The sequence below is a fragment of the Lycorma delicatula genome, chromosome 1 (assembly GCF_047948215.1).
Source record: "Lycorma delicatula isolate Av1 chromosome 1, ASM4794821v1, whole genome shotgun sequence".
Lineage (NCBI taxonomy): Eukaryota > Metazoa > Arthropoda > Insecta > Hemiptera > Fulgoridae > Lycorma > Lycorma delicatula.
The window spans coordinates 105,316,810-105,332,971 of NC_134455.1; the positions used below are offsets into that span (position 1 = coordinate 105,316,810).

Below are 16,162 nucleotides of genomic sequence, written 5' to 3' on the forward strand. Positions count from 1 at the left end.
AAGTATCGTACAACACTATTTACATAACAGCCCACTGGGCTAGTCTAGTGGTTAACTCATTATCGCAAATAAGTTTTTTAACAGCTGATTTTCGAAGTCGAAGGTTCTGAGGTTCAAATTCTAGTAAAGTTAATTAGTTTTAAACAGATTTGAGTTATAGATAGTTGATATCTTTGGTGGTTGGTATTGAATTAACCACACGTCTCAGGATTATCAGCCCGAGTCTGTACAAGAATACACCACATTAACGTGTCATACGTACCATCCTTTTTCATTGAGCCACCAGTGGAGTGGGGGTTTGCTTATTATTCACTGTTTGAACAGATTGCAACGTACACATTAGGAGTAATTAAATGTGAATGAAATAAAACTTTCACATGATACCATGATTGAACAAATGTAGTTATAAAACCATCATAGTACGTGTTAAGTGATACTCAGTTAATTTAAATTTTACAGAAAAAAGTAGTGCAATATTTTTCGATATTGGTAAATGTACGTACCTCTTTACGAAAATAAGAATTTTTAGAATCGTTCAGTACGTAGTAAAGGTGCAAATCGTGATAAAGAACTTTTATGTGAATAAATACAATGTTCTCAAAATTGTTCTTTTTCATCAGGTTTTCGATATATTTGCCTGATACTGTCTCAGAGGAATTCCACTTTTGACGTTTCATTGCCTACCGAATCTTTCCGTTCTTCTATGCAGTTTGATCAACACATCCCTAGGTGATTTCCTAAGAGACAGAAATAAGAATTTGCAACCTACTTTTTTCTTATTTTATTTCATGTCTTAACTTTGAACTTTAGTAAGCGCGCGTGCCCACACCCACACATCCACCCACTCACTATCTCACACATGCGCGCGCACACACACACACGCACATTTGCGCTGCTTTCATAAAAATAAGACTTCGAATAATTCATCCCTTTTTGCCTTTTCCCTAAATTATATAATTTTTCCCAGTTCCTCCTATTTTCAAATCAATTTTATATTTTTCTTTCTGAAATTTCCCTAAATTTCATTCTTTATTTAATATAAAAATTTAACTCTTAGTTTCTTCTAACTAATAGTCTTCAGTTGTTGAAAACAATGATATTTATATTTTTTTTTCTTATAATAGTATTTCAATATTATACACAATATTACAAACATAAATATGGCTATAAATTTGAAATCTTATCTATCAATAAAACCGTGAAAGCTATAAAAATAATTTTAAATTTAGTATCTCTTCTGAATATTGTTTACGTATTTGTTCTGGCTAGTTAAAAACTCAATAGTTATCCTTAATTAACAAATTTTCTAATTCGTAAACGATAGTCTTTTATCTTAGGTTTATAAATTGAGTAATTTATCTTTTCTTGATTTTTCGTGTGAGGTGGTTATTATATTTATTACTTATTTATTTAAAAGGATTTATTCAGCTAATATTAGATATAATGTGTATGCGAGAAAATAAAGGACTGGTATTTTTTTTAGAAATGAAATTATAATATGATATTCAAATTCTCCTTTTTGATAATTCTTTCAAAATTTGAATTAAATTTATTTATTAATTTTTGCTACGAAAGCATCTAGAAATGTAAGAGTAATACAAGTTTAATCTTTGATCAATATGATTATATATGTATACACAAACCAAAACACCCATCCTATACTTTCTCAACGAATAACTGGAGTACTGATCACGACCATGCTATAAAAAGGAACACTCCCTAAAAAGAAACAACATCTCTCCACTCTTCAAAGAAACCTATCTCTTCTACTTTTCCAGTTTTTGTAAATAACAAGTCTATGAAAGAAGATTTTTTTTTACTACACATGACAATTTGAGTTCAAGGTTAGTGAGTATCTGAAGCATGGATTGTATGTAGTAAATGTTATTTTATTAAATAGTATGTATGAATCTAGGCTCATTAAAATATTAAATCTTGCTGCCAACTGTTTAACATGAAAAGACGCTTTTAATTTTTATCTGCTAAAATGTTATATTTAATTGAATTTCTACATTTTTGAAATTGAATATTCTGTCTTTAAAGATGAAAAGTATTAATGTACAAGTAATTTAGACAAAAATTTGATACCATTATTTTTTTATTAGCATTTGTTTTGTTTAAAAATTAAAAATGTAATATATAAATAAAATTGATTTTAATAAAATGAAGAATAAAAAAAGTTTATCATTCTATGACAAATCTGTTGTTGAACAGGTGGTTTTCAAAATCGAAGGTTCTAGGCATTGAATTATAGTAAAGGTAAGTTACTTTTCTATGAATTTAAATGCTTAACGAATACCTGTCTATTTTGATGGTTTTTTTTAACCTCTGAGACCACCATTAGATATTGCTTCAGAGTATGAGATGAATGATTTGTAGCGTGTGAAAATCCCTTGGCTGACCGGGATTCGAACCCGGGACCTCAGGATGAAAGGCCGAGACGGTACCACTCGCGCCACGGGACCGGCTCTACTTTGATAGTTTTTTCCTGTTTAGCTTCCAGGAATCATTCTCAGGTATCACTTCAGAAAATGAACGAGGATGATATGTATGATTGTAAGTGAAATTTAGTCTTGTACACTCTCAAGTCGACCATTTCTGAGATGTGTTGTTAATTGAAACCCAACTACCAAAGAACACCGGTGTCCACGATCTAGTATTCAAATCCATCTAAGGGTAACTGCCTAGGATTTGAACGTTGACACTCTCTACTTCAAAATCAGCTAATTTGCTAACACGGGTTCACCACTAGACCAACCTGATGGTTACATTGATGGTTGAGCAATTATAACTACACATCCCAGGAATGGTCGGCCTGTGTACAATACTACATCTCATTTAGATATCAAGAATATCATCCTCATCTCATTGTGTCGTAGTTGCTTGTTGTTCACTATTTGAGCAATTTACACATAAGGAATGAATAATTAAATAAAATCTGACAAATAATTTTTCAAAATAGTAAATGAAAAAAAATTGTTTTTATATAGATTGACTGACTTGAGTTTTTTTTTAGGTATAAATAATCGAATTTTAAAGATTACACCAATTCTTTTTTATTAGGTTACGTTATTTAATTACTTTTAAAAATATAATATATTTTTATGTAGAATACTTATTATTATAAAATTTTAGTAAGGACGTGACAAATATTTTCTTGACAAGAGTTTCACTCAAATTTGTTCAAAAATAAATACATCTTTTATGATTTACAACATAAAAATATTTCTTTCAAAAAGAAAATTAAACAGAACATACAATCAACAATCAATAAACATTTATATACTAGTTAATTATTTAACGTTGTTTAACTGATATTAATAACATATGCAATATAAAAATTATGTGAAACAAACGTTTAGAAATTTTTGAAAATTATACCAACAATTAAAATGCATTAAATGAAAATACATAGCAAAGTCAAACTTACTTTTAAACTAAACAAACAATTGTAACCTTAGTTCTTCCTGATAAATTCTTCAAAACCCATGCAGTTAAAATAAATGTATATATAAAACAAGAAATAGAATTGTTTAATATTACTTATACACTATTAGCATTGTTGTATTAATACTGGACGTTTCCATTATACACTGAAGAACATCAATGTTTATTTCAGTTTTTATTGAACGATTTTATAAATGTTGTACAGGGTAAGGAGTAGAACAAGAAATATGTGAAGAACCTTCACCTGTCAAGATTGGTTATGCATTTCACTTCCGGCTACTCATTCTTACACACAATCTAAGCGAGAAGAGATAAATCGAATTGTTGTTTATTTTGTTCGGTATAAATGAAAAAGAGGTAGTATCAAAGAAACAAGTAAATTATTTTTCATTATTTTCACATAATTACCTTCGGCAAACGGTTCAGTTCTTGTTAAATTTTACAAATTTTAATACCTTTTGAAGCCAATTTTTTTATAACCCGATCGTTATAACATACTTCTACACAAAAAGCGTCTGGAGACTGAACGTATGAAATTAATAAACTCAGCACTTCGGAATCTTAAAACATGCTATATATTAAACACTGAAATTGACAATGTAAAAAATAATCTGATTAAAGAAACAGACTCATCTGTCATATAAGTTTAAGATTTTTGTGGTAGTTTAAGGGAAATTTGAATTTAACTTTTCTAAAATGGATGAAAAATTCTCTCAATATTATTATGAAAATAACTTTCAATCTTTTTACTACTTAAACAAATCAATCCGTTATTTTATGAAAAATTCTAGTTCAAAACCCTTTTAATATAATCTATTCGTGTTAGGTTGAAAATTAAATGAGAAAAAAGACTAATCTTATAAATTCAAAGTTTTGAATTTTCAAATGTTTTGTAGAAATGAAATATTTTAAAGACCATCTCCAAATTGAAATCACCCAGCGGAGAAGGGTTTTAAATACTTTTCTGTAATATAATTTCATTTATTTATTAAAAACTTCATTAATTTAATTAAAATTTCAGGTAAAAGTAGCACTTTTACTTTTGGTATTACATGAAAAGATACACTTAGGTAAGCTATAATTTTTAAAAATAAAATTTACTTGCATAAAACAGAATTTCTTTTTTCTGGGTGCACAAAAGTGTCGTCATCAGCGCCCGGACACGATATTTATATTGTAAATAAATGAATATTAAAAATTAACAATTAAAATTAAATTAATAACTAAACCCATTGATATAAAAACACCTGTTATCTTGTTTATTTTATTCGGTACAGATGGTAAACAGATAGTATGAAAGAAACAAATAATATATTTTTAATTGTATTCACGTAATTAACTTCAGCAAACGGTTCATTTCTTATTAAATCTGACAAATTTTAATATCTTTTGAAGCTTTTAACATAAATGAAAAACGCCTATGCTGAAAGCGAAATGAATCGACAATGAAACATTACATCGTAAAATAAAACAATAAAATTACCATCTGCAATATACCAAATGGTATATATAACTGAAATATACTACTGAAAAATCAAATATTTGAATAAAACGGATGGTCCTAAGAAGTCGTAAGATAGCCCATAGCTTAAATCTGCAACAAAATGCCGCATAAAAGACACAATTCACAAGGTTGTGGTGTACTGTAAGTTGGCAATCGCAAGGAGAACAAATGGGTGCATTCTTAAAATAAAATGTAATACTTTATAATAAGCGAAGATAGACAACAGAAATCCAGAGAGAAAAAATAGGGACTTATATTATAATAATTAGAAACCAAGTTCAAAATTAAGCGGGTTTGTAAAGTTCTACATAAAAAGTTAAAACACGTAATTGGAAGCGTTATTCGACTGGAAATTCACACTGGAACAAAATTATACAGCTAAACCATGAATTCATTTTAACAGTTGATTATTCACAGTTTGTTATTCTGTACTAGAAGAAGCTGGTGTAAAGCATAAAAATAAATTAGTAAAGTAAAACAGGCTGATAATTTGTAAGTATTTAACAGTTACGACGATATAAAATAATATCGCCCAATAAAAAAAGGAATAAAAGAGAAACCCAATAAATGATATTTTATGATTTTTCCTCGAAAAGAAATTAATGATCAGATATTAGATAAGATAAAACATTTCTTTTAGGTAAATCAACAAACCATAATTTATCCGTGTTATGCTTCACTACTTTATCAATTAGATGATCATCATGGACATTAGGTACACATTTCGGAATCATCCAAGTTTAAACTGTAAGCCATCATAAGATAGCTTATACATTTCCTCAATACAAAACGAATTACTATGAATATTCATTGAGAGTTAATGTGTTAAAATCGTGGATAGTTGGTTGATATAATTAATAAATTGGTTTTATATAAGCAAATATTATTTTCAGAATGCTGCAAAAATGATCTCTCGTGCAACAAGCAGCGGGAGACCGACAAAGGCAAGCATAATCCATGGGATATGAATAGTATGAACTTTGCTGAATAGAGGTATTCATAATTAGAAGTAATAAATTAGTCTTTTAATGACTAAATTACATGTAATTTGACGAGGGAGATGATATTATGACGTAAGTGATTAACTGTACAAGTTATAAGATTACTATACGAGTTTATAAAAACTGAACCGGAGTTTAAGTGATTCAGAAGCCGAAATCCTGATGATAAATTTTGTCCAATTTAATTAAATTTTTAAATTGGATCCTTTTTAACGCAAAGATTTCCAATTCATCTCAGTTATTATACGAAAAAATTTTAGAAATACATGTGCAAGTGTGTTTTCTAAATCGTGCTTATGAAAAAATTCAACTAAATTTAGTTCCAATGTTACTGAAAACTGTTTGAAATTCTTGTACTTATTATTATTAATTGTGAATGCTTGGATGCAGTGTACAATTAACGAAAAAATTTGTAATTTTTGTTTGAGTGAGCTTGAAAGTATTCTAAAATAATTATTTTTTTAGGTAACGCTAAGGTGACTGTATTTCAGATGTGTGTGGTTTTATTGATAGAATAAATATTCCAACTACAATTAATTGGAAGGATAATACGTGAGGTCTTGAGTAAATCAGATGTCTGTTAAGTGAAGAAATTATCATGACTCGTGATTTGCAAAATATTCATTATGCTTGGAGATTGTGTTTTTGTATTTCTCATGGAGTTGCAGTCTAACTTGCAGTTAATCAAACTGGAAGTTTTTCTCATATATTTATCCCTAAAATCTTCGGAAATTAATTTGGATCTGTTCTGTAAATTCAAGATTTTTCGTGGTGGTCAACAGTTTTCCTGTGTCTAGTAGAGAACTGAAAGAAATATTAATAAAAAGGGGTTTATTATAAAATAATGAAGACTTTTTGAAAATAAATTAACTTGTTCAGACTTAAATATAAATTATATTTTATGTAAAAAAACGTTACAGAATGACCCATAAAATAAAACGAAAGTATAAAGTTTTTTATACAAAATGTTTTTAAATTTATTTTACTTACATACTTACACAATTAAATAGAAATTGTTTCATATTTTAAGTGAAAATTATATTTTATTTTGAAATACAAAAATAAGTACGTGTCTGACACAAAAAAAGTCTGTTATCATGTTAGTAAAAACACATCAATAAGAACTATGCGTTATTTTATGTTTTTACTGCACACTATGCCAAAATGTGGGTAGTAATTTAATAAGCGTTTAACATAGCGCCAATTTAACAGTTGGATATTGCAGAACGTTGTTTATCAGATTGGCATACCTAATTATTTCACAAATTTAATTATGGAAACCTCAGTTGACAATCTCTGTGGGCAAGGTTATATTGGTGATAAATTCAGGTAAGTGAAATAAATATTGTTCAAATTTCAATAGAAATTAATTTGACTATTTTTGACACCAACTATTAATCATAAACACTGACATGTAATAATGAAAACTGTATTTATATCAAATAATATGCATTTATTTATACTACAAATTGCAGTGTCTTTAACTATGATTTGATTATTTAAATTCATTATAAAATGTCATAGTGAAATCAGTCATACAATTATTATAATCCGTATACAAACGATTATAGAAATAAATGATTTCACTGCAAACCAAATATTAATAGCAATCTACTGATATTAATAATGTGTATTTAGTAGAGGTTTAATTATTATTGATTGATGTATTTCGAAAATTTAAAATCGTTTCAATGTGTACACTGTACAACCCTAACACTGATCAAAACTGTATTTCTAAAGAGATTAATTATGCTCACGCTAACCTTTAAATTCATTAAAACTTTCCTTTATAGGTTTTATTTCTATTTTAAACCTACAACATAAAGTTAAGATTAAATCCGAGTACATTTTATATATAGTAGTAACACCATTAAAAGCAACTTCTAGCAAAACAAAAAGTATATTTTAACTAAGAAAAGCCGCTTTTCCTCTTTAAGTATCGTAGTACTCATTTACATTGTCACGTGTTCGGGGCTCGATGTTAATATTAAGAGACTAACAATTAACAATTTTTATATAATTACTTCCAACAAGAAAAATAAGACAAGTCAATAATAATAATAGTAATAACAGTGAGAAAAATAATAATAATCAAGAAATTGCTTACAAAATAGAATTTTAGATAAGAACAGGATTTATATACAGGTAGTTAAATAATAAAACCCAGCATATTGACAAAAGACATTTTAATGACGACGAACATTAGCAAATTTAACAACTAGCATTGTATTAATAAGAAGATAAGATTAGTCAAAAGTTTTTTCAATTCCATTTTCTGTGCATAACTTTGCTGTTTACAAATAAAACTACCCTAACAATTTAGAAATGAGTTAGTACTCAGATCTGTTTCACTAATTGTCTCTCAGTAACTCACCGAACAACTTCTTGCATTCACCCACTGTCCACACTGGAATTTTTGTGTCCTCACTTCATACGTTGTTACTGCTATAAGCTCTACTACAATCGTGTAGACCACAACCTGCAGCACTACGCTTATATTCGCTTCATACACCTTGATTAATACTCACTAAATACTCGCTTCTTATTTTAACTCGACGGTCCTGGACTACTTGTCCTCGTATCCTCTTGATTTGCAGAACCAGACCCAAATTCCTTAACTGTTGAAGCGTGAGAATTATCGTCCGCGTTCTTACATTTTCCCACAAATTACTACTCTGGTCCGGTAACCCTTCTCTTGAACAACAATTTTTGCAGGGGTGTCTCGCAGGCAGTATTACAAAGAACAATTGTTAAACGGACGTCTTATCCTTAGGAAAAGATCCTTTCTAAAGTCCTTTTATTGTTAATTTGTACTGCTTTATTCTTAATTGGCTAAGATCCTGTACTCAGCTCCGTTATACTGGTCTCACTCTCACTCTTTTTCCTGTTTAGCCTCTGGTAACTACCGTTAAGATAATTCTTCAGAGGATGAATGAGGATGATATGTATGAGTGTAAATGAAGTGTAGTCTTGTACATTCTCAGTTCGACCACTCCTGAGATGTGTGGCTAATTGAAACCCAACCACCAAAGAACATCGGTATGCACGATCTAGTATTCAAGTCCGTGTAAAAATATTTGGCTTTACTAGGATTTGAACGCTGGAACCCTCGACTTCCAAATCAGCTGATTTGGGAAGACGCGTTCACCACTAGACCAACCCGTTGGGTCCCGTTATACTGGTCTGGTTATATTATATTTCACAGTCAACATATTATACAGCGTAACGCCACTTAGCATAAAAGGCAATCTGATATATTATTTTAGTATTTAAAATTATAATGCTATAAGTACCATTTGTAGTAACGTATATAAACTTATTCTAGTATCACTTTTACTTCTACTTAATGAAAAAAGTTGAATAATTCTGCAATGAAATTCTGTACTCAGAATTACACTATGTGTAGTAGTTGTATGTACATGACAAATTATTTCAAACTAGAATAATATTTTTTGCAAAGTACTCCTATTCACATACATCGACTACAACGAGTTTTAGTCATAATACTTAACTGATCGATGTATTCTATTTCTTTTTGTGGAAAATTTGTTGCTATTTCTTAATAACAATATATTTGACATCCTTTTCTTATTTGATTTATTCATTATAACCTTTGTCTCCCAGTTTAAATCTTTCTCCACTGCTAACTCTGGCTATGATAATCCATTATCTATTGTTTGGTAAGTGACGTAAGTAGTTTTGCAGTAAAAAATTTTCACAGTTTAGCTTTTCACTTAATCGCCTTAAAACACCTCTTTGTGGTTTGCAATCTACTTCAATTTCAAATTTCAATAAGAAATTTGAAATGTCATGAATATGACATTTCAAAGCCCTTTATTTTCTAATTCTCTATTTCATCTACCACTGCTAACATGTGCAACATTTCGAAAAGTTATTTATTTAAATTTACCTTAAATTCTTAATCAAGTAAATTTCTTTTCTCCATAAAACTCTCTTCCTTTACCTTATTAATTTTTAATTTTTAAAAATCTTACAGTAAAAATTGGAATAAAAACTATAAAGAAATACTGTTATGTGTAAACATATATATTGTTTACAAGTAAACAGATACATGATGAAACTTACAGTATTATTATTTTGTTACCTCATAAATATTTTCTTTTCTACTCACTTTCAAAAAACTTTCCGTTAGGATAACAGAAAATGGAGTACATATTTAAAATATTGAGTAATACAAATTAATAATAATTAAAACAGGTAATTAAAAAAAAAAATTAACGGTAAGAATTAGATGTGTTCGTTAAGTTGTGATATTTAATCGTTTAGAAAATTTTTTTCATAAATGAAACCATGACTGCTCAAAATAGGAAATAATTCTTGGCTGAAAAGGGTTTTAAAAAAAATTGTTTTTTTTATCTACGGTTTTTGAATTAGAGGTTCTTTTACAGAAAAACTGAAAGTGGTACAAATCAAGAAATCGAATCAGACGAGGGTTTAGTACTTCTGGATGCATATTCAGACACAACATCAAACAGAATCTAATGATTTTAATCATCACTAAATTCTTTCCGATAGCTGATCAAAGATAAAGAAAAAATATTCTCTAATTTCCCAATCCTATCAGAGATTCCTTCATCTGACTAGTGCACTGCTGACTAGTGCCAGTTTACTTCATGTGCTTTACAAGGTTCATAGCCATAACAATTTCGGTAACAAATAGTGGATACAAACAAATTTTTTTACCATTTCATCAGGAAAACTGGGCAATATATACATCATACAATGGAAAAGAGGCAATCAAACCGATACCTTCTGGTGATAGCAACGAACCCGAATTAATATTAAAAAAGATTACAGTTAATAAATGATTATATCATCATTATGATTATTATTATTAAATGGTTGAAAATTTTTGTATTCTCTTACATCTATTCTCTTACATCTATAATTTAGGCTAAATTATAGAGAATTAATGGTTTTATGGTTCAATCCATCAGTGTCGAACCAGTTTTTTAAGCCTTTTTGAAAAACGCTTGGACCCTTGAATTCTTTATTGAGAGTATTCAGATGGTCAACAGGTTCCTGAATTCAATGATAATTTGTTTATTTGATTACTGACTAATGATAATCGAATGATTAACCTAATCATTCAATTAATAATATTATTTAGTTTTATTACAATTATGTAATGTAATATGAAAATTTTGTTACCTAGAATTTTAATTACTTATTATTTTATTGTTTCAGTAAGAAAATCTTTCAGCTTTATTACAATGAAATAATAAGACAGAATGTAAGAACCTACTATTCGTCATATGAAACAACTGAACTGTGAAAATTTTTCAAATAAATACAGTCGTTATTTCATCATGTCTTCTAGAATAAGGAAATTCTGATTTTATATACTCATATTTCATTTGTAAGGTTCGTAGATAGTGTTATTGTTATTTATTTAAAGAAAAATAGCGTTTTAATTAAAAATTATTTTTAAACAAAATTATTACTTAATAAAATTTTTTTAATATTTAAAAAGATGATGATTTAAGAATCAATCAGAATTTTTAAAAAATAATAATAATTTATAAAATTACCAAAAATTTATTGCCAAAGAAAAAGAGCTTTTTGATTAAAAAATAAAATTGTATAAACTTTTTATTATTATTCTGGGAATTTAATGTTTCTTCAATTAAATGTGAAAATATTTTCTTTGTGTTACTATCGTATACAGTAACAATCTCTACTGAATATTTTTTTCATTTGATAAGGCTTAATGTTTTATAAATAGCTCATTGAAATGTATTTCTTGGGTACATGATAATAAATGAATTTATTATACATGATAATAAATTCAGTGTAGGTATTAAAACCCATACGAGTTATTACCTGTAGAAAATTAGTTCAACAAGTTAAATAAGTGAAACAAAAGCTCAGTTTGACGATACATAAAGTGTAAAAAATTTTGCGTTGGTCACAGTTCAGTCTGGCTGATAAGAATCAAATTGTTTGCTGGTTTAAGCTCAGGGTTCAGTAGTCCTGCGATAATGGATATGCGCCATAAATTTATCCATTAAGTTAAAGAGAATTGTTTGTTTTATATTTTTTTCTTAGAATGGAATCTACTGAAGTTCTTACTTTTTAATTACTTGTTACGGGTATGAAAAAAAGATATACAGTGTAAAAGATGGCTGAGATGTATAGACATAATATGATACTGTAAACATCATCGATAAATTTGTTTCATTTGAATTTGATATGTACTGGTTCTTCAGGCCAGGAGGGATAAATACTGCTGAGAACCAGCAGAGTGACAGTAGTTTTCCAAGTTCATGTTCCGTGCAGTGTTCAATAAAAGCGATAACAGTAAGTATTTAGTAACAAACGATTGAAGAGTGCGTAAAGAGCGTTCAATTTTGGACAGTGCTTGAAAACATTAATCTGTTCGGTGATTTATTTGTGAACAAGATTAAAGTGAAATTATTATAATCATTCATAAATTGTAGAGTAGTTAAAGTAATAATGCTTGGAGTGAGAGAATTGTAGATTTTTCGATTTTTATCTAATTGTAACCTCACTATTACTTTCTATTAGTTACTATAAAGTGTATTTAAAATCATAATTTTATTATGGTATTTATAATTTAATTATTAAATTAATTTTGTGTTTAATTTGAATTGCTGTTTTGTATAAATTATTTAATAATAATAAACTGTTTTTGTTAGGAATTTTTACGTGCGTTTATTTCTTAATATCCTTGTCGAACTGCAGATACGGAGCAATATTATTGAAGAATATTTTGTCACGAAAGACTAGTTGTAGGTACCATTGCATTGTTAGTTATACGTATGCTGTGTGCTGCAACTCTTCGCAAACATCAAGTTCGAATACGTACAGATATGAGATTTGATCTTGCTCTAACATTCTAACATCGTATAAATAAAAAAGTGAAGATATAATATTATAAAATAAGTTATTAATTTTCTTTTAACTTAAAGTAGTATCAAAATAAATAAAAAATAAACCTTGTCTTTAATTGGTTCAATTCATTGTTGTCCCACCAGTGTTTCGATAAAAACGCTTGGGTGCTTTGTAGGGAATTTATTCACTTTTGAGAAGAAAAGATTCTTCAGTAACCTTAAATAATATCAAAATATATTCATTTTATTCCATTCAAAAAGAAAATAAAACGTTTTTCACTGAATACGTAGGTTAGTAAGTCAGCATTAATTTATAAAGGAATTCATAAATTTTTATTTAGATTATATGGAATTTATTGAAATATTTGTGTTCAGAATGAAATAATTCACAAGGTTTTTTTAATATTATTTTGTGTTTATCAACAGTTTAACCTAGTTATTTAGTGCCAAACTTAAAATGTGTTTTTGACAACGATCTTTCACCTTTAAACTCGAAAACTACCGAAAATAAATTTCTAGTTCCTAGGTTTTTCATATAAAACCACTAATATTACTCCGAAATTTTTATTACAACAATTACGTCCGATTCAATTTAACAAAGGCGAAAAAATCAGGGTAATACCTTTTGCAAGCTGGAATTCCCTAACAAAGCGTTTCCGACCTTTGTTAATTTGAAATTTTTTCTTTATTTTACAAGTAAAAATAAATTTTATTATTTTTACTGTATTCATTAAAAGTAAATAATTCTAAAACGTTATTATTGACTGTGAATCACTTTCTCTATGTATATATATATTAGGGATACATTTTTTTTCCCCTACTCTCCTCGACCGGATATCCATTTAAGTATACTCAGTCGGGTAGTGTCCGTTTACTCTAAGGGGGCGTGTCCCGCCCACCGGTTGTACACCCGGCATGGCAGGTTAGCTCCCCCGATCTCGGATCTTTAATTTTATTTTATTCGCCTACCTCTAATCCCCTGCCTCGGAGACGGGGTATGGCTACGCCACCCCCCATCGCCTCTGCAGGGAACCGGGTCTCGGTCATTATGTCTTTGCCTCTAATCAGCGGCACCGACCCCACTAAGCGCCGAGGCACCCGCAGGAGCGGCACCGACAAACGGGACTCGGTCTTTTATTTGTTCCACACTCCCCAGGAGTTCCCCCCCTTCTCAGGAACCCGCACACCACGGCGTACGGGCCCTCCACGGAGGGACTGTCCTCCCTACCCTAATTTCACAAACCCCTTCTTCTGTCCTCATCTTCCTTGCTCTCTTCTTTCCTTATATTGAGGTTTCTAATAGGTCTTCTACCTGAAAAGACAACAACAGGATTTGTTAGGGGATATCTGTAGCATGCTTCCTATCAGCTATTCATCAATTATTCGTAACGCCTGATTTGCTTAATCCTCTAGGTTATTAACTTCTCTGTCTTCCACTAGGATAGCAATGTCATCAGCATATCCAACAACAAAAACCCCCTCGGGATAATCCAATCTAAAAAGTTTGTCATAAAAAATGTTACGCAGTGTAGGCCCAAGGACTGATCCTTGTGGAACTCCTCCAAATAACTCAAATGTGGATTTTTCTTCTAACGTTTTAACCTCAATGAATCTATGGTAAAGGTATTGATTAATCTGGTTGACTAGATAATCACTTATATTCATGGCTTGTATTGCTGCGATAATGGCTTTCCAAGGAACAGATCCAAAAGCATTTTTTATATCTAAAACATTATAATAAGTGGGATTTTCCTAGTTATCCACGTGCTGTTTCTATTATTTAATGCCCAGGTCTTAACTTTGTCGATCGCGTTTATTGTAGACCGGCCTTTTCTAAAACCATGTTGCTCCTCATGTAAACAATATTTTTCCTCAATTTCTTTGAGTGGGTTTCTAGTAGTCTTTCGACTACCTTACCCATGTTATTTATTAGTGTGATTGGTCTGTATCCTACTTGTTCTTGATTTGGTCCTATTTTAGGAATGAAAACAGTTGTGGCTTCTTTCTAACTATTGGGGAAGTTACGGTTTTGTAAGCCATAACTTGCAACATCCACTAATTCCCAGGGTATGATCCCGGCAAGGTCTTTAATGATGGCGGCAGGTATGCCATCCGGTCCTGGACTTTTTTATTTTTTAATTTAATGATGGCTTCCAAAACCTCCTTTTGAGTGAACCTGACAGCCTGACACTCAATTATCTCTCTATTGAGATCTTATATTCTGGGAAATAGCAATTTAACCTGTTGTGCCGACATTTCAGCACTCAATGTCGGCACGTATCTTCCCAGGCTTTTGGTCACTATCTTAAATGCCTTTCCCCAGGGATCTACGTTAAGCTCTTCACACAACTCCAGCCATTTCTTTTTTTTAACTTGTTTGATAAGGAAATTGAGTATTTTCCAAGCTTGTCTGTATTGCTCTATCGCAAGACGACCTTCTTCTTCCGTTCTATTCCTAGCGCGTAATTTCTGATCTACTCTTTTGTATCGTTGCATGATTCTTCTCTGCTCTTCTATCTCTGCAGACCACCAATAAATCGGGTGGTATTTATTGTTACTAGGCGGTATTTTAGGTATCTCCTCTTTAATTATATCCTGGAACGCCTCAGGAGTTATTTGTGGACAATTTTTGATTCTGTTTGCTGCGTTGTTGGTAACGCGGTGAATCTGTTGTTCTGTCATTCGACTGAAAATGTTTAACTGTCTTCTTCCTGGTAGGTACTCTCTAAGGGTGACTAAAATGGCCCTATGGTCACTAGGAGTTTCTTCGTTAAGGACCGCAAAGTCAATTGAGTCAGTACGGATCCTACTGTCGATTATAACCAAATCAATTATCGAATTATGTCCTCTTGCGCTATAAGTGGCGGTCCCGTTATTGACACACTTCGCGCCGATAGCCTCAAGCAGTTCCTCTAGTATTTTTCCTCTAATATTCGTGTAGGCCGCACCAGCTAGCGCTGTCATACAATTGTAATCGCCTAGAAGAAGCGTTCTCTTACAGGAGCGCGTCATGACTTGCTGTAAGTCAAAAAGTAAATTTTTAAAGGCTTCCGTAGTACAATTAGGACTAATGTAAATTCCTATTATTATTATTATTATTATATTGCTTAACTCTACGGCTACAATACCATCACCTCCTATGATACAGGTTGTAGTCCACATTGCCTGCAATCCTCCTGATGGCCACATCCCCATTCCTGTCAGGCACCCTTAGAGGGTGCCTGCCAGGATCCCTCCCCTGGCCGCTGAGTACACATTTGGTTCCGTGGCCACCAAGAAGTCGGCATCGTACCTTGTTGCAATTTCTTCAGACAGATCACAAGACAAGAGACTTC

The 16,162-nt window shown here is 30.6% G+C and overlaps 1 protein-coding gene across 1 annotated transcript; it reads right to left on the reverse strand.

The window, feature by feature from the left end:
- Nucleotides 1-15,041: 15,041 nt before the first annotated feature.
- Nucleotides 15,042-15,791, reverse strand: LOC142317591 (uncharacterized). The gene has a single exon (XM_075354146.1). It carries the CDS (start codon nt 15,789-15,791, stop codon nt 15,042-15,044), a length of 750 nt encoding a protein of 249 aa, XP_075210261.1.
- Between the last annotated feature and the right edge of the window lie 371 nt (nt 15,792-16,162).